At 46.3% G+C, this 25,406-nt stretch overlaps 1 protein-coding gene across 2 annotated transcripts; it reads left to right on the forward strand.

Moving 5' to 3' along the window:
- Positions 1-25,319, forward strand: vps53 (VPS53 subunit of GARP complex). 2 transcript variants are annotated; one of them, XM_083695099.1, is made up of 22 exons: positions 1-119; positions 721-801; positions 1,460-1,509; positions 1,678-1,744; positions 6,519-6,605; positions 7,348-7,463; positions 7,899-8,018; positions 9,994-10,072; positions 10,566-10,709; positions 11,068-11,210; positions 11,382-11,523; positions 11,931-12,029; positions 12,224-12,318; positions 13,368-13,610; positions 15,663-15,810; positions 16,988-17,070; positions 17,515-17,593; positions 17,889-18,037; positions 18,290-18,359; positions 19,101-19,238; positions 23,149-23,253; positions 23,462-25,319. In XM_083695099.1, the coding sequence occupies exons 1-22, from the start codon at positions 27-29 to the stop codon at positions 23,630-23,632; spliced, it is 2,502 nt and encodes an 833-aa protein (XP_083551225.1). In that variant the 5' UTR covers positions 1-26; the 3' UTR covers positions 23,633-25,319. The 2 variants fall into 2 exon arrangements, with proteins under 2 accessions (XP_083551225.1, XP_083551226.1); XM_083695100.1 differs by having other exon boundaries at positions 11,934-12,029.
- The last annotated feature ends 87 nt before the right edge of the window (positions 25,320-25,406 follow it).

A 25,406-nucleotide genomic window follows, 5' to 3' on the forward strand; every position in this document is an offset into this window, starting at 1 on the left:
GTGGAGTTGGTTTGTTGTCGGCTATTATGTCAATGATGGAGGAGGAAGAATTGGAATTTGCTGAGGATTTGGAGGCTATTTTGCACCTTACTCCAGAGGTGCAATTGGCCATTGAACAGGTAGCTAGCTAATCTATGCAAAGTCATGATATCTTCTTCAATGGAAGAAATGTAAGCTAACTAGCTAGCTCAGCTACTTGTCTTGAGCTTAGTTGGGACGACTGTCAGCTGTCAGTCAGCTATTTCTTGCTGATTTCCAATGCTTAGCAATACCAGTTGCTGGCTGGAAGAAGAAATGTGTTTCACCGTTGCCTTTATTAGTCTCATCTTTGTTAGAGGTTGATGTTGTGGTTGTCTGGTCAATGATTTTTGAGTCGCCTAGCTTAGCTGGACGTTAGCCAGCTAGCTTGTCTTACACATAGGACAATTAAATTGAAGCTAGCTATGATTTTGTTGTTGTTGACATAGCTAGTGACATGGCTGTCACTGTCATTGTAGTTATTTGATAGTAACATGGTATGAAATCAGTCACCAAAACACATTCCGCTGTAACCTAAATCCACTAGCTAGCTAGGTAGCTAGTGCTTAAGGCATCTACTTAGGCATCTACTGTGTAGTTACCTTACCACACTCCGCATATAATTGCTATGACAGCTACAGACATTCATTTAATCCAAGACAGGCATAGACAGTATACATAATTGGTCATTGTATTTTGTAGGTTTTCCCTAGTCAAGACCCTCTGGACCGAGCAGACTTCAATGCTGTGGAATACATCAACACCTTGTTCCCAACAGAGCAGGTAACACTGGACTCCCTACATGGCATGGAAACCACCCATGTTAGCCCCATTGATATCATGATTTACTGTACGTGAAATTAAGGAGGAGTGTTTGAATATGGCCCCTATCAGGGAGCCTGGTGGACATCGGACGGGCTCATTGTAATGCATGGCATGAAGAATGGTATCCGAACCCGTTCTTCGATTTCTACCTCCACCAGCCTCCCCTGATCCCTATCCCATAATTATAATTAGGAGTGGATCTTTTGCAATAGATTTGATTTGTCTCTGTAGTAGGTTTACTGACCATTTGTCACATTATAATAATCCCGTTGTCTTAAACACTGTTTGGTGACATTGGTTATATATAGTTGAATGTGTCATTTTATCTGTGTAATGTTTGTCATTGTATCTGAGTATTGTTATGGAAAACTTCCTATCTAGTCTAGAAGGCAATCATCCTGTTGCCATATGTCCACTAGAGGGAGCTACTTACCTTTGTAGTGAATGGAAGCTACGTTATGTCTTCATTATGTTCATCATTCAATTCAATTGGATATTTCTGTTGTCCTGATGCTGAATTTCATTGTAATAGCTCTTTATTAGCATTAGATAAGCAAACTCCTGCCATAACAGTATTAAGACGTCTCACTTTATGACCTCTTGTATTACTTCACAGTCACTGGCTAACATTGATGATGTGGTGAATAAGATTCGTCTGAAGATCCGGTAAGTATATGGCATTGATTATGGCCCAGAGTTTTTCCTAGTCAGGTCATGTGGTCAGGAAAAACCCTGGGCTTTATACTGTAAGCCATTTTGGATATAAAGCAATGGGCATGATGAGTTGTATAGAGACAATGTTATTGAGGTAGCGTTTGTGCTCTTGTGTCTCAGGCGACTGGATGACAACATCAGGACGGTGGTGAGGGGCCAGACTAACGTGGGTCAGGATGGTAGACAGGTGAGGCATCTACATGGTTCTCTGTGTGTGGCTGTTACCTGTTTTTGAACTGTTTCTCTGGAGTGTACCCGGCTCTCTGTCTGTGCTTTCAGTTTTTTTGTGTCAAAGCGTGTATTCATGACTTGTTAGTCATTCATTACTTGTTAAAGGATTTGTGTGTGTATGCATGTAAAAAAATGTGTGTGTGTGTGTGTATCCAAAAAAGCGTGCGTGTGTGTGTGCGTGCGTGCGTGTGTGCGTGTGTGCGTGTGTGCGTGCGTGCGTGCGTGCGTGTGTGCGTGTGTTGATAGATAAATGGCATTAGCAGCTTACTGTGAGGCCCACGATAGCGGCCTGCATCAGCGTGCCCCACAGAGGGAAGGCTAGCTGTGGGGGGCTACAGATGATGGATGTGGAGGTGCTCCTAGCCACAGGGAAGATGAAGGATGACTATAATGTGTTACTGCTGCTGCTCACACACGTACACACTTACCGCCTCTCACATGCTGTTGTGCAAGATAAAACCTACAAACACACGCAAACACGCACACACTGTTGGCCCCCTCCATCAGAAGATGTCTAATTCATTGCGTCCACTAAACCGTAGAGTTCAGTGTCGCCACCTCTTTCTGATTAAGAGCAGGATTACTCCGCCTGACCCAGACAAATATGTCTGTGCTGTGTATCTCTTTCTCTTTCTCCATCCACTCCTCTAATGCCATGGAAAAGGGCAGGATGACTCAGACCTATCCCCGTTCTTCAAACTGCCGCCTTTCTGGAAAAGAGGGGGAAAGATTCCCCAGCCTTGTGCCGGAATTCCATTTCGACCTGTGGTTTTGTGTCCCGCTGTTTTTGCTGGAGTTAGTTGGAAAAACCCTTGATTTAACGCAGACCCTCGCTCAGTCAGAGAACAGTGGTTTTAAGGGAACGTGACACCTAATGGGAGAGCTGTGTGTGTGTGTGTGTGTGTGTGTGTGTGTGTGTGTGTGTGTGTGTGTGTGTGTGTGTGTGTGTGTGTGTGTAGCTGTTCCGGAGATGAGGTTGTGTTGTAGTCAGTGTGTCTTGTCCTGCTTCTGGAATACCACAAGTGGTCAGGACAGAATTCCATCAACCCATGGTCGGCCCTGTTCTGTTGGGTTTCTGCCATTCCTGAGGCCTGCTGTACGGTTCCCATCTCAGAGAGAGAGAGAGCGCGCACTTGATTTAATTTGCCTGACACACTGGGATGACCTAGTGATGATGAGAGGGGGAGAGAAAGGGAACCGAGGAAAGGAGAAGGTGGAGGGTAAGAAAAAAGACGGGAAGTGGAGGAGAGCTCGAGAGCTTTCCCTTGGGTTTGGTCTGGGGCCAGCCGTTATCAGTAGGGCTGGGTGGAGATGTCTGCCTCAGATGCCCAGTACCCAGGGGGGAGAATGCCTGTGATATTTGTAGTGTGTGTTTGTGTGGGCGTGTATGAGGCGTAGGAGAGTCTTTGAGAAAGGAACTGGGTTTCTTTTGATGTAGAAATAGGGCAGAACGCAAGTATACGCACACACACACTCACACTCACACACACACACACACACACACACACACACTCACACTCACACTCACACACACACACACACACACACACTCACACTCACACTCACACTCACACTCACACTCACACTCTCACACATACACACACACACACACTTGAATTCACACCAGTCAGAATCCTCTTTTAGAGATCTAGGAGGGAGTGGGAGAGGCTCACTAACTAACCAAAACATTTGTTATCAATTACAGCCATTCATGCCAGTTCATTTTACTGCATTTAGGGCCAGCTTGCATAGTTCAGCCATAGCCGGTAATGCAGTATATACTCCCCCCCCATCCCAGCTGGACATCCCCAGTTAGCCGTTCCCTCCCCACATGGTCTGGTCAGCTGGGGGGGGGTGGGGGGTGGGGGGGGGCTGGGCGGCATGCCGAAGGATGGATGTCTTACTGTAGCGTTTGCCATCTGGATCTACTTATTAAGAACACTTGAGACGGGAACCTCCTGTGGAAGCTATAGCATAAATATTTAATCTAAGCGCAGGAAGGGAAGTTTACAGCTTGTTTGGGTCGCGGTGCTTTCATCGTATTTCATCATACTTGTTATCTCCTTGGTCTTTTCTTTGTCTCTCTCTCTCTCTCTCTCTCTCTCTCTCCTCTCTCTCTCTCTCTCTCTCTCTCTCTCTTCTCTCTCTCTCTCTCTCTCTCTCTTCCTCTGTTTGTTTGTCTCTGTTTCCTCTCCCTCTCTTCCACTCGCTCTGTCACTTCCTGTACGATGTCTGAACATTTCCCCATCATTAAGATAATGCAGAGAATGCTCATGTCATGGGGACCAGACATATATATATATTTTTTTATAGCCAGAGTTAGTTTGTTTTCTTCAAGCTTTAAAATGTTTCAGTGATTTTGTTCTGTTGGATAAGAGCTTGGAGTTAGAATGGGGTTAATGTATTTGTCATATCCTCAGAAGCTCTCTGTACACTAAACAGCAGGAGAGGTTGGTGGAGGTAGAAATCGGCGGGCAAGCTCACTGTAATGCATGGAATGGAATAAGGAATGGTATCAAACATGTGTGGCATTCCATTCATTACAATGAGCCCATCCTCCTATTTCTACCTCCACCAGCCTCCCCTTGCTATACAGTACAGGAATAAGGTGTGACTTGTAGGGGGATCGCCCAGCTTCATCATATCTCTCAGGTAGAGGAACCACCTCTAAACACTCCTCCCTCCCTCCCTCCCTCCCTCCCTCCCAAAGCTCCTCAAATAAAGTCCACATGTGTGGCAGGCAGGCGCTGCTCTAGTCAGTCTATTTCTGATGGGAGACATGGGGGGCCTCATCGTCTGGAGCAGGGGAGACTGGGGAGACCGGGGAGGCAGGGGAGACTGGAGAGAGTCATCTCAGGCAGAGAGACCCGTGCAGCAGAGCAGTGGTCTTTCAGTGGAGGCTGGTGGAGGTAGAAATCAGAGGACGGGCTCATTGTAATGCGATTTCTACCTCCACCAACCTCTCCTGCTGTTTACTGAGCTGCTTCTTATCCCCCAATCAGGGTCCGTAGGCTCAAGGTTTTTCCTGGGTGACTGGGTGGTGGGTCTAGCAAGTCAGGGCTATTATGGGGGGCTTTAGAATTAGTGTTCCAGGGCTCAAGGTTGTTTGAGATTGTAGTCTCTGTTTGGATATTTAAAAAATACTTTCTTCCTGCCTCTCTCCCATGAGTTAATCTCTTGGTAAAAGAAGTAGGATTCAATCTTACTTGTCACTTGTCCAACCACACACAGATCAAGTGTTACACCATGGAAGTGTGAGAAAAGATGTAGGTCTTAATCAGTTAATCCGACCTGCTGCTCTGACTAAGTGGGCGTGTTGGTATGAGTGTTGCTAACGAAAGCAGTGTTGTGGCTGCTTGACTAGTTGAAGTTCACACCCAGGGAGTCTCCACCTGACCTTGAGTCTGGCTCCATGACCCTGTCAGCACGGCTTTGCAAGAGGCAAAACGCTTCCTGTGAGGAAAAGAGGAGTTCACCGCTGTCAATGCAGTGTGTGCGTGTGTGTGTGCGTGTGTGTGTGCGTGTGTGTGTGCGTGTGTGTGTGCGTGTGTGTGTGCGTGTGTGTGTGCGTGTGTGTGTGCGTGTGTGTGTGTGTGTGTGTGTGTGTGTGTGTGTGTGTGTGTGTGTGTGAGACCATCTACTTGTGTTTTTGAGGAGGCTTGTAAAAGTGGAACATTCCTTGGGCAGCTGGTGCCGGCTGTTAGCATTCCATCTGTGTGTGGAGGAGAAGGAAAGGAGAGCCAACGTTGTCTCCACCAGGCTGCTGCTGCGATCGACCCAGCTCTCCCCAATTACCCTGGCATCGGGTGGCACGGGCAGAGCACTGCTCACACCATCAAAGCCCAGCTGTCCCGCCTAACAGTGAAATGTTAGATAGCAATTACATTACAAAACCTTGTAAAAGCACAACACTATTCTCTTCAAGCTTTATTGCAGTTGCATAGTTCTGAAAGTCAGTACTCAAAGCAAGGCTATATTTTGAGATGGCTAGCCTATTGACACTACGGCCACTGCTCGGTTTGTGTCTTGACGGTTTTATGTCAGTTGGCCTAAGCTGACATCTTCTGTCAGAACTGTGAATTATTTTTGTGACAGAATTATGTAGGATAGGCCTTATGGCAGGTGTGTCATTATTAACCCTTTAGTCAGTCAGTCAGTCCATCTTCACCAGCCTTCCCTGGTTAAGCCCATAGGACATGGGACTAAGGAATCAGAGGGATACCTTGTCACACAGCTGCCGGTTGGGAAGAAAGCCGCTGCCGACTGGAATGTGAGAGCAAACTGACGTTCCGTTTGGTTGTTCATCACGCCATTCCGTTTGGTTTTCCATCCCCGTGTCGAGGCGCTGGGAGACGCTGTCTATAAACACAGCCTGAGCAGGGGGAGAGAGGAGGGAAGAACATGACCCCTAAATTTCAAAACGAGGGATGATTTAAGAACCTTTCACAATGACCTTGTTTCTGTAAAGAGGCATCTCTCATGAAGTCACATCTTTCAAACCCACATTGTCACTCCCCTCTCTCTCTGTCTATCCCCCCTCTCTCTCTCTCTTTCTTTCTGTCTGTATATCTCTCCCACTGTCTCTCTCTCTCTCTCTCTCTCTCTCCCTCCCCTTTATCTCTTTCTATCACCTCCCTTCTGCCTCTCTCTCTCTCTCTCTTTCTCTCTATCTCTGTCTGTCATTCCCCTCTCCCTCCCTCCCTCCTCTCTCTCTCACTCCCCCCTATCAGGCTCTGGAGGAGGCCCAGATAGCCATCCAGCAGCTCTTTGGCAAAATCAAAGACATCAAGGACAAGGCAGAGAAGTCGGAGCAAATGGTGAGTAAACAAAGCCCAGCCAGCCCTCCCTCAGAGGAGCCATCTTGTCTGTCTAGTCTGAACCATGGCAGGGCTGTGCCCCTTTATATGGCCCTACCTTGTGAAGACGCTAATATCCTGTATGCAGCAAGTAGGGACACTGAAGTGTTATTTTAAGTGGAGGTAATGCTCATGCCATATGTTGGGTGCGTGTGGGTGCGTGTGCGTGTGTTCGTGTGCGTGTGTGCGTGTGCGTGTGCGTGTGTGTGTGTGTGTGTGTGTGTGTGTGTGTGCGTGTGTGTGTGTGTGTGTGTGTGTGCGTGTGTGTGTGTGTGTGGGTCACAGGAAGGCCACTGGGCTGGGTGGATAAAGAGGGAGAGGGGAACAATGGAGAAGGGACCCCTCCCTCAACGGGTATGTTCAAGCAATTATGTCTCAAACTAACGGGTGTGTCGATTTGTCTCTCTCTCTCTCTCTCCATCATTCCCTCTCCCCCTCCCTCTCTTTCTCCACCCCCCCTCTCTCCACCCTCCCTCTCTCTCCATCCCCCCTCTCCATCCCTCCTTCCCTCCCTCTCTCCATCCCCCCCTCCCTCTCCACCCATCTCTCTCTCTCTCTCTTTCTCTCTATCTATCCCTCCCCTCCCCCTGTCCCTCCCACCCTCTCTCTTTCCAACCCCCCCGTCTCTCCACCCATCTCTCTCTCTCTCTCTCTCTCTCTCCACCCCTCCCCCTCTCCCCCCCCCCCTCCCTCTCTCTCCCAGGTTAAGGAGATTACCCGGGACATCAAACAGCTGGATCATGCCAAGCGTCACCTGACCACCTCCATCACCACCCTCAACCACCTACATATGCTGGCAGGGGGCGTGGACTCTCTAGAGTGAGTGCCCATAGTGCAGCGCCACCTAAGGGCAACAGCAGGGGATGCAGGGAGAGGGCATAGGTGGACCACCCACTCATCTCAGGGATGGATTTTGCCTTTCAATGTAATGTAGGGGAAGAAGAGAGAATAGGTTTTTCTAACACATACTGTATATGAGCATTGTAAAGGTTGTTTAAGTATGCTTTATATTAAAGTATATTTCAGGTATGGCTAAGTTAGTTACAGTGTTCACAGTAGCCTCACCTGTCTGCTGATGTAACTAAACACCTATGAGCATGAAAAAAAGTTTTGTTTGTTGAAACTGGTCACTGACCTGTGTGTGTGTGTGTGTGTGTGTGTGTGTGTGTGTGTGTGTGTGTGTGTGTGTGTGTGTGTGTGTGTGTGTGTGTGTGTGTGTGTGTGTGTGTGTGTGTGTGTGTGTGTGTGTGTCAGGGCTATGACCAGGAAGAGGCAGTATGGAGAGGTGGCTAACCTCCTACAGGGAGTGGTCAACGTGCTGGAGCACTTCCAGAAGTACATGGGCATCCCGCAGATCCGACAGCTCTCTGAGAGGTAAACACACACACACACAAACCTGACCGTTCACAAAGGCATTCATGGCATAACATGCTAACACATGCACATGCAGTTTAATAGGCTCTAACTCACAAACCATCCACTATGTTCTTTTTGATCTGTCATCTGTATTCACATGTCATTCTGGTATTCCTAACTGCAGTGTTTATGTGTTATTTATTGGTTAGCTCCTAAACTGTAGAGGATGCAGGCCAGAGGTATTCTGCAGATCCTGTTTATATTTACTGTGGAGGCAGGCTACACACACAGGAAGGAAATGCACTCAATAGGGCCTCTTTTTGCCTGCATTTTTTCCACTGAGGGCTGGGACTGTGCTTTCCTCCAGCGTTGTGTCTGTTTGAGAAAAGACTGTGTGTTAGAGTGTGTTAAAATGCGTGGGTTTGTGTGTGTGTGTGTGTGTGTGTGTGTGTGTGTGCGCGTATGTGTGTGTGTGTGCTTGTGTGTGTGATTGTGTGTGTGTGTGTGTGTGTGTTTCCGTGCATACCCGCACACTTGTGTGTGTGTGTGACTGTGTATGATTGAAAGAGTAGGCCTTTGTCCTGTCTTCCTCCCTCGCCCCCCGACAGGAACAGTTCCGTGGGTGTGTTAAGTGCTAGACCAGACCCCATGTCGGGTCACAGACACAGGCCTCTGTTCAGACGTACACCCCAACCCCAGTCCCCATGTCTCTACGGCTATGCTAGCTAGGCTAACTGCTCTGTTTTGGTGCGTGCGTGTGTGTGTGTGTGTGTGTGTGTGTGTGTGAGTGTGAGGGGAAAATTAGTGCGGTTTCAGGATTGGTCCACAAATATTTAACGTTAATCTGGAGGTGTGTGTGTGTGAGACAGGCAAACAGACCGAGGAACAGACAGATAAATAGAGGGATGAAGAGACAGATAAATAGAGGGATGAAGAGACAGATAGGGGGATAAACGAAAGGAGAGACAGTCAGTGGATGGAGGGAGGGAGGGCCTGATGGACAGAATGAGAGACGGAGGAACAGGCCGTAGTGGCTGGGTGGGCACCAGCGTGGGTCTGACTGGCAGGGCCATCTGCAGGCCTCTGTGTCCACTCCCTGGCCACCCTGGCTTGTTTGTTCTGGAAGGTTCTTCATGCTCTGGGGTTGGAATGCCTTCAACCCAAACACAAATATTTGGGTTGGGGTTGGCCAAACTCAGAGACTCCACGCCATGCTGTGTCCTCCTCACATTGGGCAGTGGTTGCGGTTCCCAAATGTTTGTATGCTGTGAGACCCACTCAAAAAGCGTTTGAAATTTTCCTCTGACCCATTTAATAAACAAATCCAACAGTTACTGCCCCAGTGGTGCTTTGCCTCGACTCGAAACCTATCCACCATTATCTACTAGTGGGTAGACCCACTGTTTGGGCATTGAAGAATTATGACTCTCTCAAACCAACTGTCAATAGCATTGGGGCCTTGCTAGTGCTTGCTAGTACAGTTGCTTGCTAGTACAGTCGTAGGGCTGTTTAATGCTTGGAATGGAATTAGGAATGGTATCAAACATGTGTGTTTGATACCATGCATTACAATGAGCCGTTACTCCGATTTCTACCTCCACCAGCCACCCCTGGTTTTTACAGACAGCTGATGTTCCTCCTGCTGGCCCAGTTCTAACATGGCAGCAACGTTTCCAAATCAAATTACATCACATCAGATCAAATCCAATCAACGTTTATTTATCATGTGCACAGGATACAGCTGTAAACGTACAATGAAATGCTTTGTACGAGCTCCCTCTCAGCAATACAGTACACAATATACTATCAATAGTAATAACACTTAAACAATAAGTGTAGCCTTGGGTGGAAAATCTATACAGATAAATATAATTGTGTGTGTGTGTGTGTATGTTTGCGTGCGTGCGTGTGTGTGCGTGTGTGTGTGTGTGTGTGTATATACAAACAATTATTCCTCAACATTTGTTACTACTCTTGTTTGCCTCCTCCACAGGGTGAAGGCAGCACAGAGCGAGCTGGGTACTCAGATCCTGGCTGACTTTGAGGAAGCCTTTCCCTCACAGGGGTCAAAGGTAAGCTACTGAAACACTGGCCCTGTTTGGATACTTCTGAAATGCATCCTGCTTTCCTCCTTTCCACTGAGTAATCATTACCTGAACTTTTGAAGAAGAAAAGAAAAAAAATAAACTTGTTGTCTTCCTTTCTCTACCACTGTGACTGCCATAGCACTTGTTCTTATCAAAGGTTTTACTTATGATGACTGACGTATAGTTGATTCACTCACTTTAAACAAATGGACTTATTGTAAGTTGCTTTGGCTAAAAGCTTCTGCTAAATGACTTAAATGTTAAATGTAATCACTGAGCTAAAAATATTGCATAGGTGAAAGCAAGAGTTCCACTACGTAGCTGCCACCAATCCCGTTTTGCCTGATCAGTGAAAGGAAATGTGTATGTACAGTACACTTATAAGGTGTGTTAATCCATTGTATCCTGTGTGTGTGTGTGTGTGTGTGTGTGTGTGTGTGTGTGTGTGTGTGTGTGTGTGTGTGTCACCTCTCCACAGAGAGCCGGTGGTCCCAGTAACGTTCTGCGGGACGCCTGTTTGGTAGCCAACGTCCTGGACCCCCGTATCAAACAGGAGATCATTAAGAAGTTCATCAGGCAGCACCTCTCAGAATATCTGGTGCTGTTCCAGGAGAACCAGGATGTAAGTACTGCCAAGGGGCAACTGGTGGCCATTTTGTGTCCACTGCCAGGCACCATAATGGAGTAAGACTTAGACGACTTAGTAGTATAGCTTACATGCCTTTCCAGGGGATGGTCACAGGATGAAATACAAAGTGACAGGAGCAATTGTTACATTCAAACTATCTTTTTTTGGTTCATAAAGATGTTGTTTTAAAGCTAGTGATGACACTGTTGGACCCATCCCGCTGGCCGTGTGTGTGTGTGTGTGTGTGTGTGTGTGTGTGTGTGTGTGTGTGTGTGTGTGTGTGTGTGTGTGTGTGTGTGTGTGTGTGTGTACGTGCGTGATCTACAAGTGTGTTTCTCCCGGTGTCGTTCAGGTGGCGTGGCTGGATAAGATCGACCGGCGCTACGCCTGGATCAAACGCCAGCTGGTGGACTACGAGGAGAAGTACGGTTGCATGTTCCCTGAGGAGTGGTGTATGACTGAACGAATTGCTGTGGAGTTCTGCCACATTACCAGGTACACACACACACACACACACACACACACACTGTTAGAAATGGATGATGGAAAATTAAATGTCCCACTGATTTTGTATTCATTAGCATACATGTTCAGTGACCTGGTATCACAATCCTTACGATGATATCTGACGTGCGTGTGTGTGTGTGTGTGTTTCTTATCCACAAGGATTGAGTTGGCGAAGGTGATGCGGACGCGGGCCAAAGAGATTGAGGTGAAGCTGCTGCTGTTTGCCATCCAGAGGACGACGAACTTCGAGGGCCTGCTGGCCAAGCGCTTCTCTGGGTGCACACTGACCGACGGGCCTGGGGTGAGACACTGGGACGCTGTACACATTAGCACACATACACACCGGACGCCCGCGCACACCCACCCACACACACGCACTCGCACACACAGAATTAAGCCAATGGGGACGTGGGGTGTCCATGCCTGACTAGGGTAGTTCTTCCAGGTCATGATGTCCTGTGTATCAGTGTGTGACTGGACACAAAGGATTTGGGGCATGAGTGTTGCTATGGCTGGCTGGGTCCAGTAATGTTTCTAATCAGGACTAGCTTTCATCCCAGTGACCTCGAGGCGTGTGTGTGTGTGTGTGTGTGTGTGTGTGTGTGTGTGTGTGTGTGTGTGTGTGTGTGTGTGTGTGTGTGTGTGTGTGTGTGTGTCTGTGTGTGTCTGTGTGTGTCTGTGTGTGTCTGTGTGTGTCTGTGTCTTCAGCAGAAGAAGCCAGAGCCACCCCTGGAGCCCACTAACCCATTCCTGGAGGACGAGGCAGGAGAGGACGGGGGATCCGAGAAGGAGGAAGATCTGGATAGGGTGAGGCCTCCTGGGCATGACCCTCTGACACAGGCTAACCTTCCCAGGTCACTTCCTGTCACATGATGATACAGGGGGGCCTTTCTTCCAAGCTTTAGACCAAAAGATCTATGGATAAATCACATTGATCACCCAAAACAAGAACAAGTAACACCTATGTTTGCTGTTGTTTGACTGCACTATTCTGTCCCTAGCCTAAGAAACCCAAGGCCCCAGACAACCCCTTCCATGGCATCGTGTCCAAGTGCTTTGAGCCTCACCTTTACGTGTACATCGAGTCCCAGGACAAGTGAGTCTCAAACACACACACACACACACACACACACACACATACAGAACCCCTTTAGCAAGTGTCATTTTTAAATCGAAAGGTTTACATTAGTGAACATGAGTGTTCGTGTGTGCAGAGAACTGGCTCAGATACCCCTGTGTGCCACCGTTTTTTCCTTTGCCCCCTCATCAAGCATCCCTACTCGTCTTTCTTTCCCCTTCTCTCTTGTTCTCTCTCTTTCCCTCTCTTTGTTTCTCTGTCTCTCTCTGCTGAGGCAGAAATGTTTCCCATTAGCTGCATGACCACAGAGAGAGAGAGAGAGAGAGAGAGAGAGGAATTGAAAAGTGCCGCAACAGCAGATCCTTCTCTCTCTCTCTTTCGCTCTTTCTTTTCCTTCTCTTTTTCTCCACCCTCTCTCTCTCTCTCTCTCTCCCCCCTCTCTCTATCCCCCTCTCTCTATCCATCTCTATCTCTCTCTCCCTCTCCCATGCTCTCTCCCTCTCTTTCTTTTCTCTATCTCCCTCCTCCCCCCCCCCCCTTCCAGACATGTGGTCTCCCCAGAAACAGGCCACTGTTCTGGGGCTGCTCTGTCTCCTGGTGCGCCTCCATGACTTGGATCTCTGGAGCGATGAGCGCCTGCCTGACTGGGGACCAACATGACCCTTTCTCTGGCTACAGTCGCCTTTCATACCAGTACCAGACTAGACCAGACGTGGTTACCCAGTGTAGCTTGTCTTCCATGGAAAACAATGGGAGAGAGGACAGTGACTTAATTGTTCAATACCAAACGTATTTCCTTTTTCTTTTTCCACAACGTGCATAGACAAATGGGAACAAGATTAAAAAAAAAGTTGGCGACATTGAAATCAATGGACAGAGTAGACTGTTAACACAGTCACAAGTGGGTGAATCCCCCTCCCTGCCTAACCCGCACTCAAATGCTTTCTATACAGAAACACATTGGTCCAATGAAGTGTTGGAACGTGGTTTAATGAGTTGTGTGTGTGTGTGACTGTGTGTGTGTTTGACTGTGTGTGTGCGCGCGTTTGTTTGCCCATACTCTCCAGGAATCTGGGGGAGCTGATAGACCGCTTCGTGTCTGACTTCCGGGCGCAGGGCCCCCCCAAGGCGGGCACAGAGGACGGTGGTGCCGTGCTGCCCAGCTGTGCGGACCTCTTTGTCTACTATAAGAAGTGCATGGTGCAGTGCTCCCAGCTCAGCACGGGCGAGCCCATGATCGCCCTCACCACCATCTTCCAGAAGTATCTGAGGGAATACGCCTGGAAGATCCTCTCTGGCAACCTGCCCAAGTGAGTGATTGAGTGAGTGATTGAGTGAGTGATTGAGTGAGTGATTGAGTGATTGATTGATTGGTTGATTGATTGATTGGCTGGCTGGCTGGCTGGTTGGCAATGGTCGCCATGGTTACCTTGTGACGGAAAGAGATTTACAGTACAGTATTCACAGTTCACAGGCCATAAAAAAGTTTTTAAATAAAAAAACAAGATGATACATTATTATTGATGTGGCAAATGCGTCTGTGATGCAAGTATGACTTATAAATAGCATAATGAGGTAATTCTTGTCTCACCTTTCCATAACCAAAACACTAATGACTTAAGCTTAGGGACCCCAGGTTTAGGAACCCCATTCGCTTAGGGACCCCAAATGCATCCGTAAAAAAAAAAAAAAAATGGGGAAAGTTTGCATGGCCGTAGTTTCATTTATGTATCATCTCCTTTTTCAAGAAATACCTCAAGCTCAAGAAGTAGCCAAGCAGTGTAAACCCCAAGGTAAACAGTCCGCTTTTTTAATTTTATATATTGTTTTTTTAGGGCATTTCTGCTTTATTGGGATAGAGACAGTAGAGATTGAGAGAGAGGAGGGATGACATGCAAGACAGGTCGAGGGTCGGAATTGAACCGGGGAGGGTCGGAATTGAACCCTAGAGACCTCTTCATCCCCGCTACCCCCCCCTGTACAAGTTAACCCTAACCCTAACCCTCTCCTGCTAATAAAATGAATAAATAATAATAAAAAAAATTTTTTTTTAAAAACGACTGCCTATGGCCCCTGGTGTCAGCATTGATTACTTTGTCTTATGATGACTGTTGGATAGTCTTACTTTAACAAATGTATTGTTATAAGTCGTTTTGGATAAAGGCGTCTGCAAAATACCATAAATGTAAATGGAAGCTTGCGATTATGTGGTATGCACATTAGTGTGCTATGCCACTAAGTGCCCCCAACAGTCCGCTTTTGAATGTGTTCATGAAGACGGCTGCATAACATTTCTCAACTTTGTATATTGGCCCATACTTAGACCAGGGGTAGAGAAACAATGGTAGACTGCAGAACTTCTGCAAAACTGTGTTCAGGGTGGCCGCTGTCTTTTGCTATCGCCAGAAATAGGTTGAGTTAGACCAGCACAATCACTCATACCATGGGAGCAGAATTTCAACAAATCTTATCTGTCAAAAACATTCAGCTGTTTTCAAAGATGATACACAGTATAAACTGCCATCCGCTGCAATTCAAATTCACTTTTGATAGATGCGTCTGCCAATTTTTTTTGATTTCTTCATTCTCTCTGAAGGGCTGTTGATCTTGGGAGAGGGTTTATTTGCCTGTAGTCATTATGGTGTTTGATCCTCTGGGTTTTCATGTCATGTGGTTCTGGAGATGTTTACAGTGCGGTGATGCCTAATACAACATGAGCAAAAACATCTTTGGCTCAGTGGCCACATTATAAGCCTTATTCACTGTGGCTCCTCTTGTGTGGCTTGGTGTTTATTGTCTCTGGTAGATTTAGCAAGGGGCCCATTCTGGGGGCGTTTAGGCTATGTTGTGGTTGTTCCCAGAGTGGTTGTTCTGCTGTGGTGTTTTATTAACGAGGGGGCGTTGGTTTGAGTCATGTTGCCATGGTGTAACGCTACCCTCTGTCTGTCTGTCTGTCTGTCTGTCTGTCTGTCTGTCTGTCTGTTTGTCACTTGTATTCTTTCTTTCATTACCACTGATCGTCATGACTACTGTATTTATGGGTTTTCGCCTATCCTGTTGTATCAGTGATCATGGGGTCCGTCTTTTCTGACTCTGAACTGTGCCCTCGTTGTAGACTTACAAAAGGCCCTTGGGTTGTCCTGTTCAGATCACATGGTAAGGGCCATTTAGCTGGCCATTAAGATAGAACATGAGGAAAGGAAGCATGTTGAAACTATTGAGACTGTGTGTGTGTGTGTGTGTGTGTGTGTGTGTGTGTGTGTGTGTGTGTGTGTGTGTGTGTGTGTGTGTGTGTGTGTGTGTGTTTGTGTGTGTGTGTGTTCCAGGACTAGCAGTAACAGTGTTCTCTCTCTGTGTTCCAGGACTAGCAGTAACAGTGGAGGCCTGACCATAAGTAGTCTACTGAAGGAGAAGGAGGGGTCGGAGGCTGCCAAGTTCACTGTGGAGGAACTCTGTCTCATCTGCAGCATCCTCAGTACAGCAGAGTACTGCCTGGCCACCACACAGCAGGTCTCAGAACACACATACACACACACACACACACACACACACACTAACACATGCATGTACGCAACACACACACCACACATATACACAAAGATGTGTTGAGTGTGGTCACACATTGTAGAAATAACAGCATTTTGCTGATGTAAGAGGAAATGGTGGATGTTCTCTTACTCTTGTGGAATCAGAGGTATGATAACATAGGACAGGCATAACTGAAGATATTATTTTAAAGTGATGGTTCAGCCTATGTTCATGTTTAGGTGAAACATCACCTTACCTTGAGTTGGCCAGTAGTGAAAGCATCGTCCGTTCATTCTCTACTTTGCTACTGCAGCACAGGCTAACAGTTAGCAGCGCTGTCTCCAATAGACAGGATCCTGATGGTAACTAGTTTAGCATCGTTGAAATTACTCGCCAAAATCTCCTCCGAGAAACCTCAACCAAAGTTTAGTTGCAAGTCACTTGAAAGGATTTATATTGAGGTGCATTCTATTGAAAATGAAACAATTACAGTCTCTATAATCGATTTGTTCAGAACTGGGACTATTTCCTCTTCATAGACTTACACACAGCCTCTTTGTTTTGGTTTCGATTCCACCCGCCAAGCTCTCCCCTAGTTGGACGAGCACTCGACCGAGAGGTGATTACTAGCTGTGAACAAAAAGTTGCCAGTATCCTAATGGAATCCAGGAAGTATATGTGACAGCCGATCGTTGCATATTATTGCAAAAGTACGTCGTTTGCAATTACAATGAAAGCATGTCCAGGTTTGTCTAGCATACGGCTGCTACCAATAGGCCTAAATCCTTGATGATGGCTCAACCTTAGGTCAGACGCACACACACGGAGATGCACACTCTGAGCTTGAAAATGTTGCCCATATCTCAGCACAGTGCTTAGTGTCTACTCCAGGGGAGGCAGGTGGAGGTAGAAATCGGAGGATGGGCTAATTGTAATGCATGGGACAGAATCTGGAACGTGTTTGATACCATTCCCCATTCAATTCCATGCATTACAATGAACCTGTCCTCTGATTTCTACCTCCACCAGCCTCCTCTGGTCTACTCTATCATACAGTAATTGCTTAGAAGCAGCTTGTTTTTCGGCCAGATCTGGAGTTGATGTTTTCAGGTCTAGACTTGATGCTAAACCCCTCCTGCTGTGTTTGTGGGTCCATCAGCTGGAGGAGAAGCTGAAGGAGAAGGTGGATAAGACCCTGGTGGAGAGGATTAACCTGACTGGGGAGATGGATACCTTCAGCACGTACGTACGCACCCCACTGTGGATGTCTAACGGCTGCTCTCCACAATACACATTTAGCCTTATTCTAGACCAGCAGTTCCTAAACTTGGGGTCAGGACACCATGTGGGGTCCCCTTATTTCAAATTGGGGTCCCCAGAGGAACTCATATCTAATCTCTATGATTTGATAAACTAGACAAACACGTTAATTTCATATGAAGACAAACAATGTCAATTGTTGTCAATTTGGGGTCGTGATATGACAACCTTTGGGAACCTCTGTCCTAGACTAAAGAACCTCTCGGAATTGAATTTTCACCACTGAAAGTGTGATTTAGCCCAGGACTAGGCTCAGTCTGTGATGGGAAACCGGCCCTATGTATTCAGTGGTGAAGTCTATCAAAGTGAAGTACATTGGTTTGAACTGTCCTGTGTGTGTTTTTGTCTCCTGTGTGTCTCTGTTAGTGTGATCTCCAACAGTATACAACTGCTGGTGCAGGACCTGGACTCTGCCTGTGACCCTGCACTCACTGCCATGAGCAAGGTGACACACACACACACACACACACACACACCAACCCACACATATACACACACAAACACAAACACATGCACACCAACCCACACATATACACACACAAACATAAACACACGCACACCAACCCACACACACACACACACACACATCAATACCAACCCCCCATAGATTTAGAGCATAGACTTTTTCACCTTTTCAACTCTTTTCACCTTTTTTCATCCTCTCTCTTACTCTTTTACTATTTGTCTCCTTGTATCTTTCCGTCTCTTTCTCTCTGTCTCTTTCTCTACCCCTCCCCTAGATGCCGTGGCAGAGTGTGGAGCACGTGGGCGACCAGAGTCCGTATGTCACGTCAGTCATCATGCACATCAAACAGAACGTGCCCATCATCCGAGACAACCTGGCCTCCACACGCAAATACTTCACTCAGTTTTGCATCAAGTTCACCAAGTGAGTCTCTTCCACTTCACTGTCAACCAGTGGAGGCTGGTGGAGGTAGAAATCACTAAGCTGCACCAAAGCAATTTCCTAACAATCTCCGGTTTATATGGCAATAAAGTCTTGAATCTTGAATCTAATGCCTTTGTTTACCAGATGGTCATTGTGACGTGTTGTTCTGTGTTCCATTAAGGAATGATGACGGTACCTTTTAGAAGCGACAAATGTTCGTAAACGTTCTTCTCTCTCATCTTTGTCCTGCAGCTCGTTCATCCCTAAGTTCATCAACCACCTGTTCAGGTGTAAGCCCATCAGCATGGTGGGGGCAGAGCAGGTAAACACTGGGCATTGTTACTGTATACCAATATCCTTTACTTTCACTGGGAAGTGTCATGCATTTATTTCACTATATAAAATCGCAACTCAAGGTCTCAGCAAAGATCCAAACGTTTATACTAAACCATTGGATCGCTGATTGACGTAGTTGATTATAAGTATTAGTTTGTTATTCTGAGAGGTTATATACAGTAGCATTATATAGTAGAAACATATGCACATCCAATTCATCAGGTGCAGGACAGAAAAACCTAGGAAAGAACAAATGGTGTTCCCATGGTGATATAATTCAGACACTAGTATTAGTCTCTTTGTGCGTCTGAATTCAATTACCATGGGAGCATACCAGAGTTGCGGACATTCCTTTTATCTTTTATATATTATTATTATAGTCATCTGTCATTGAAAACTGCTGTCTTGGCCTCCTTCTAAAAATAGGGACTTTTATTTTAAGTGACTTTCCGGCTTAAAAAAAGGTGAAATTAATGAAATAATGGTTGTGTTTGTCATTTGAAGCTGCTAGTTCTTTACCTCCTGAAGCTGCTAGTTCTTTACCTCCTGAAGCTGCTAGTTTGATTACATAGTATTATTGTTATCTATATAACATAATAGGGACTTTTATTTCAAGTGACTTTCTGGCTTAAAAAAAGGTGACATTAATGAAAGAATGGTTGTGTTTGTCATTTGGAACTGCTAGTCCTCTTTCTGTTTTGTCTGAGTGTGTGTCTTTCTCTCCCAGCTCCTCCTGGACACCCACTCCCTGAAGACGGTTCTGTTGGACCTTCCCTCCATCGGCTCCCAGGTGGTCCGCAAGGCACCTGCCAGCTACACCAAGATAGTGGTGAAGGGCATGACCCGGGCTGAGATGATCCTCAAGGTGAGGTCTGCAACGCCAGCGCAACCACACCACAACGAGTCTGAGACATGACCACAACCAACAGCTTTACCACTGTTTCACATACGACCTAGGGAAACAATGGGCTAAATAGATGCCATTGCGTAAGTGTTTGCGGTTTTTAACAGCAGAGCCAGTTTTGAGCTTTTGTCTGACTTGAGCAGATTATCAATTTAAGTTTTATTTAAGGCAGCCAAGTTTGAATAACCTATTAATGATGTCTTTAACCCCACTCAGGAAAGAATTTTATCACCACGTTCCCATAAAAATGGCCCACCTCACTTTGGGTTGGGGTAATATGAGCTTAGCTGTGCTTTAATGAGTCAGACAGAGGAAGGCAGGATTTAACACATACACACACACTCACACACACACACACACTCACACACACTCACTCACACACACACACACACACACACGCCCTCACTCACTCGCGCATGTGCACACACACACACACACACACACACACACACATGCCCTCACTCACGCATGTGCACACACACACACACACACTCACACTCACACTCACACACACACACACACACACACACACACACACACACACACACACACACACACAGACAGACAGACATACCTAGCACTGCTGGAGCCAGGGGAGAGGTGTAAGTGGCTTGGGAGTGCAGGCATCCATGTGTCTACTCACGCAAACACACACACACACACACACAGTTGGAAATTCTCACCAAATGTATCCCTGGTCTGTGTTGAAGGGAAGATAGTTAACAGTGTCTGTTTGGCAGTGTTGCCCTATTGGAGACACAGAGAGACAATGGCATGTGCCTGGTGCCCAGCCCAGCCCAGCCCAGCCCAGCCCTGCCCTGCCATAGCTTAACCCACCCACCCCTAAAGCTCTACTTCACCCCCCCTCCCCCTCCCAGGCCCATCCCTGCTAACATATACTGTATAAGATTGTTACACACACACACACACACACACACACACACACACACACACACACACACACACACACACACACACACACACACATACACACACACACTCTGCCTGTCCCTGGACAGACGTTAAGTTCCCTGGGGGTTGTTTCCTGTTGTTGTTCTTAACTGACTGGAATGTGGCCTTGATCTCTCTAATGGTCAGACTGGGACCTTGCAGTAATCAGGCAACATCAGCAGTGCCACAGCCAGCCAACCAGCCGGCAGGAGTCAGGATCACTAACCATTGTCTCCTCAACCTCAGACAGGCGTTTACCAAGCCATTCTCTAAGGGCTGGGGTAAAGTTTAAAGGAAAATTGATTACTTTAACAATTTTTCTGAAGTCCTCCAAATGTGATGATTGTGAAGGTCAGAGTGGATCAATGTCTGTTCCAAGTGTCAGTTGAGCTAGCGATGTTGCACTGTGTCTAAATTTAAAGAGCACATTTCATACATGGATGCAACATACTGTGCTTTCAAGGAATATGAACAAAAACAATTAAAAGACAACAAGACAAACCATAAGAGGATAACAGTCATGGTAGTTTAAAACAGTAAAAGAGAGAGAACAATTGAGGACTAATGCATGGTAAATAAAAGTCAAATGTTATAAAATATTGTTTTGTTTTTTAAAGGATGAGCTAAAATAACTGAAAGGCTAAAAGCATTCTAAGTACAAGCAAGGTATACTTGTGACTTGCTAGAAAGCCCAGGCATGGCAATTTCAGGTAACTACAGGTACAACCACAAAGCCAAAATTCTGACTGGTGTTTTTGAAATCCATCTTGCTCCACACTTTCGAAGATAGCTGCCCGGCCACCTCAAAACATTCACAAATGTTTTGCTGCCTCTCTCTCTGTGTCGTCACCTCTGTGCTGTCAACACACTAGTGTATGGATCGTTCCACATGTGTGAAGCACAAGGCCTTTAGTCCACTAGGGAATGCACTGAATGTGTTTACATACATTCCCCCCGTTGTCTGCTGGCGATTAAGAAGGGGCTTTGGAAAAGCCTGGCCTTGAAGAGAGAGAAGCCATACGAGCGAAGAGAGGCACTTTCAATCTGGTGAACATTTCAGATGTAGACTTTGCACGGCCTCTCTCTCACATAGGCAATTGGTTACACACACACACACACACACACACATACACACAGATACACACACACACCCAAACACACACACACACATACACATACACACAGATACCCACACACACACACACATACACACAGATACCCACAGCCACACACACACACACAGATACATGCAGTCCGATCTAGGTCCCTAAGGTCAAATGCTTGTTGGATTTGAATGGTTAACAGACGGTAATCTTTTAGATACAGGCCTCCTCGTCTCATCTGATATATGAGAACTGATATTGTTCTCGAGGTGACAACCTCCAGAATAGCTTTCGTAAAATGCAGATCTTTCATAAGATGCAGATAGGTCCATGGGAGGTCTGCATTTCAAAGTAAATAACATTTAAGGGGCATGACCAGGATTAGATGTCATTGCTATCAATTACAGGGGAGGCTGGTGGAGGTAGAAATTGGAGGACGGGCTCATTGTAAAGCATGGACCGGAATAAGGAATAGTATCAAACATGCATGTTTCATACCATTCCTCATTCCATTCCATGCATTACAATGAGCCCATCCTCTGAGTTCTACCTCCACCAACCTCCCTGTTTCACTATGTTTTCAGAGAGACTGCCTAGCTGCTAGCATACAGAGTCCATTCCTGTTCTAGAGAGTGTGTCGGGTTGTTTCTGTCTCTCTAAGGCAGCCCTCCTTGGCCAGTGCGAGGCCCGTGAGACGTGGCTGTTTTCCACACTCTTCAGCCCAGCCCACCCCACCCCAGTCCGGCTCTCTCCCCCACCACTGAAGCTCAACTGGAAATGCACCCCCCCTACCTCCCACCACCCAAGCCCACCTCCTTTTAGCCTGGATGTTTTTTCCCCTCTCTCTCTGCCTCTATTCCTCTGTCTCCCTTTCTTTCTGTTTTTTTTTTTACGAGCTAACTACAACAAGCTCCCTCAAGGCTTTCCCTTGGCCTGGCTCCAGGACAGTTGCTAAGTAAATCACTCAGTCCAAAGGGGAAGGAACCTCAGGAATTCCAGACAATCCGATCCACAACGTTCCATTTCTCTCCCACTCTCTCTCTCTCTCTCTCTCTCTCTCTCTCTCTGGTTTTGCCCTCTTAAGAATATTCCGACACCGCCCGCCCCCACCGCCCGAAATGTTTTGGGGTTGATATAGAAGGGGGGATGGAGAGCCCCTACACCCCCCCCCCCACACACACACACACACACACACACACACCGATACAGCATTATCTGTCAACCATGTGTTCGTCTGCAACTACAAGCACTCTTGACGCTATCTGATCCAGGTTTTCCTCTCTCTCTCTCTCTCTCTCTCTCTCTCTCTCTCTCTCTCTCTCTCTCTCTCTCCCTCTCCCTCTCTCCTCCCTCTCTCGTCTGGTCCAGAGGCTACGCTTGTGCTGCACTTAACCTTTTTTTTTTCTTTTCTTCTTCTTCTCGACTAATGCCGATCTTTTTTGCCCAGACTCTCTCATTATACCCCTAAAATAATTACCGGTGCGGCTAATTCCTGTCCGCTCATGCATGGAGTAATTGCTCTGTAAAAAGAAGAAGAGGGGGCTCCTAAATATAGCCCTGCAGTGTTGGCCGCTTTGTTTGCAGCTTTAACCACTTGCACGCTGTCTGATACGGGTCCCATTTGTTGTACTGACTGGGCCCCATGTGGGATCGTTTAGAGGTTTGCTTGGTCGTCCCATGATGGTTCACAGGAAAGTGTGTGTGTGTGTGTGTGTGTGTGGGGGGGGGGGGGTTCTGAAAAGCCCTGGACAGTATTGAGTATGTATCAGTCACGCTGATGTCTCCACCCCCCCCCCCCCTCTCTCTGTCTTCCACAGGTGGTGATGGCCCCGCACGAACCGTCTGTGGTGTTTGTTGACAACTACATCAAGCTCCTCGTAGATGGAAACCCTGAGACCTTCCAGAAGACTCTGGATATGAAGGTTGGTTGGTTTGGCCCATTGTGATGATGTCACGGTGTTGTGTCTCTCTCTCCCTGCCTCCTCGCGAGGGCCTCCCTGTTGTTGTCTTGTGTTGTCTAGCGCTGCCATGTGTTGTGTTCTGAAATTATCCTCTTTTTAGTTTTATTTTTTCTCACAATGTATCTTTGTGTGTGTCTTTGTCTCTCTGTGTGTCTCTGTCTTTCTGCAGGGTTTGAAGCGAAGTGAGCAGAGCAGTATGTTGGAGCTCTTCAGACAGAGGTTGCCCACTCCTCCGTCAGGAGCCGACGGGGGTCCCTCTCACTCCTTCAGTGCCCCCACCCCCGAGCAGGAGTCCTCCCGCATCCGCAAGCTGGAGAAGCTCATCAAGAAGAGACTGTGAAAACACACACATACTGTACTTCTTCCCCCTCATCCCCTCTGCCATCTATCTGAACATATTCTCACACACACACACACACACACACACACACACACACACACACGCACACACACCAGTTATTCATCATAAATAGTTTTTCCTGCTCTGTTCAATCACAATGGGAAATAATTGCAGGCAGGGGTAGAGAAATTATTGTTGTTTCATTTTTCGAATGTTCATTAATATGAACCTCTTGATTTCAAAGTCACTGTCGGATTATGAAGACATTTCTGCAACTGCAATACGCTGTTGGCACGTATGAGTCATTAACTTCTGTATATTTTTCAGTTCTCTTTTTATGACACTAATACCCAGGCTTCGTAATGTTGTTAAATCTATATCATACGCTATATACAGCACATTGCTTGCAAAATGTGCACTTAAAGAGTGAATCAAGAGCGACTAACTCAAACCTGCTTGAGGAGCAACTTGCTGCCATTTTGGCATCTATCCTCCTCAGACTGAGAACAGAGAAAATAGAACTTGCTTGAAGCTAATAGTTTCTCTGAATGTTATTGTACAGTATATTTGCCAGTATAGCTTGGAGTGTCTCTTTTGGTTATCTTTTTGAAAGGAGGATGCAGTTCAGAGTTTGTGTATGTTTTTTGGTTGAAGGGATGGTGTGTCCCATCATGCAACACTGTCTCCAGGTTCAGTGGTGAAGCCTCCAGGTCTGGGACAGAGAGGAGCTTGGGATTTCCTGTCTCCTCAATTAGAAACAAGCCCATTTAAAAAAAAAAAAAAAAAAAATTTAAACTTCCCCAAGGTTTGTTTGGAAATTAAAACCAGCCCAAGCCTTTTAACGAGAGAGAGAGACAGACAGACAGACAGAGACAGACAGAGAGAAAGAGAGAGAGGGGGGGGTCTATTTATGCGAGTGTGCGTGAGCGGCATTAAGCGTGTTCATGTAATCTGCTGTAGAGCTCTTGTGTTTTTGAGACTAGGCTTTTGAGAAGGCTACCACAGTCAAATATGGGGCTCGCTTAACCTACAGTATGGGGCTACAGTAGCTAATACCTGATTTCTAGAAAGGACATTCACACTGTTTTACCGTTTAGTACTAACAGTAAACGTTTTGTTGTTTTCTGTTAAGGATCTATGGCCTTAAAATTAAATGTTAGGCTATATTTGGTCCCTGAGCATGACTGTTTCTGGCAAGGATTACCTGTTGATTATCAATAATCCAATCAAACCTGCATCTACAATTGGACCCAGAAGGGTAAACGAGATAATGTAACTCATAGGTCCCTCTTTACTGATGTTAGACATGGCTCTCTCCACCCATATCTGTGCCAGTCAAAGTATTTCACGCAAATGAAGTGATTCTTTGTTTAGAATTAATTATTATATGAGAGAGGGCTTTCAGAATCAGGATGGGGGTTTGAAGAAATTGTGTGTTCACTGTTTCTCATTGTTGTGTGGTTGAGGTTTGATGCACTTCTGGTGTTGGAGTCTTGAGGGAATTACTCCCTCTTGACAGTCCTTGATACATGTATAAATATATGAACTAATATAATGCTTTTGATGTACACATTCCTGCCTTCTGTTGATAAGAAAACAAATGTTACTTTGTATTCTCAGCGATACTACTGTCATGGCAACTGGTGAAAAGACACTAATAAAGGTTTGCCACAATGTTTTCTTTTCATGTGTTGGTGATGGCATTTGTTCTTATCGAAGGTTTTACTTACAGTGACTGTATAGTTGATTCACTTAATTAGACAATTGTATTTAT

Source organism: Argentina silus (assembly GCF_951799395.1).
Source record: "Argentina silus genome assembly, chromosome: X".
NCBI classification, from domain to species: Eukaryota; Metazoa; Chordata; class Actinopteri; order Argentiniformes; family Argentinidae; genus Argentina; species Argentina silus.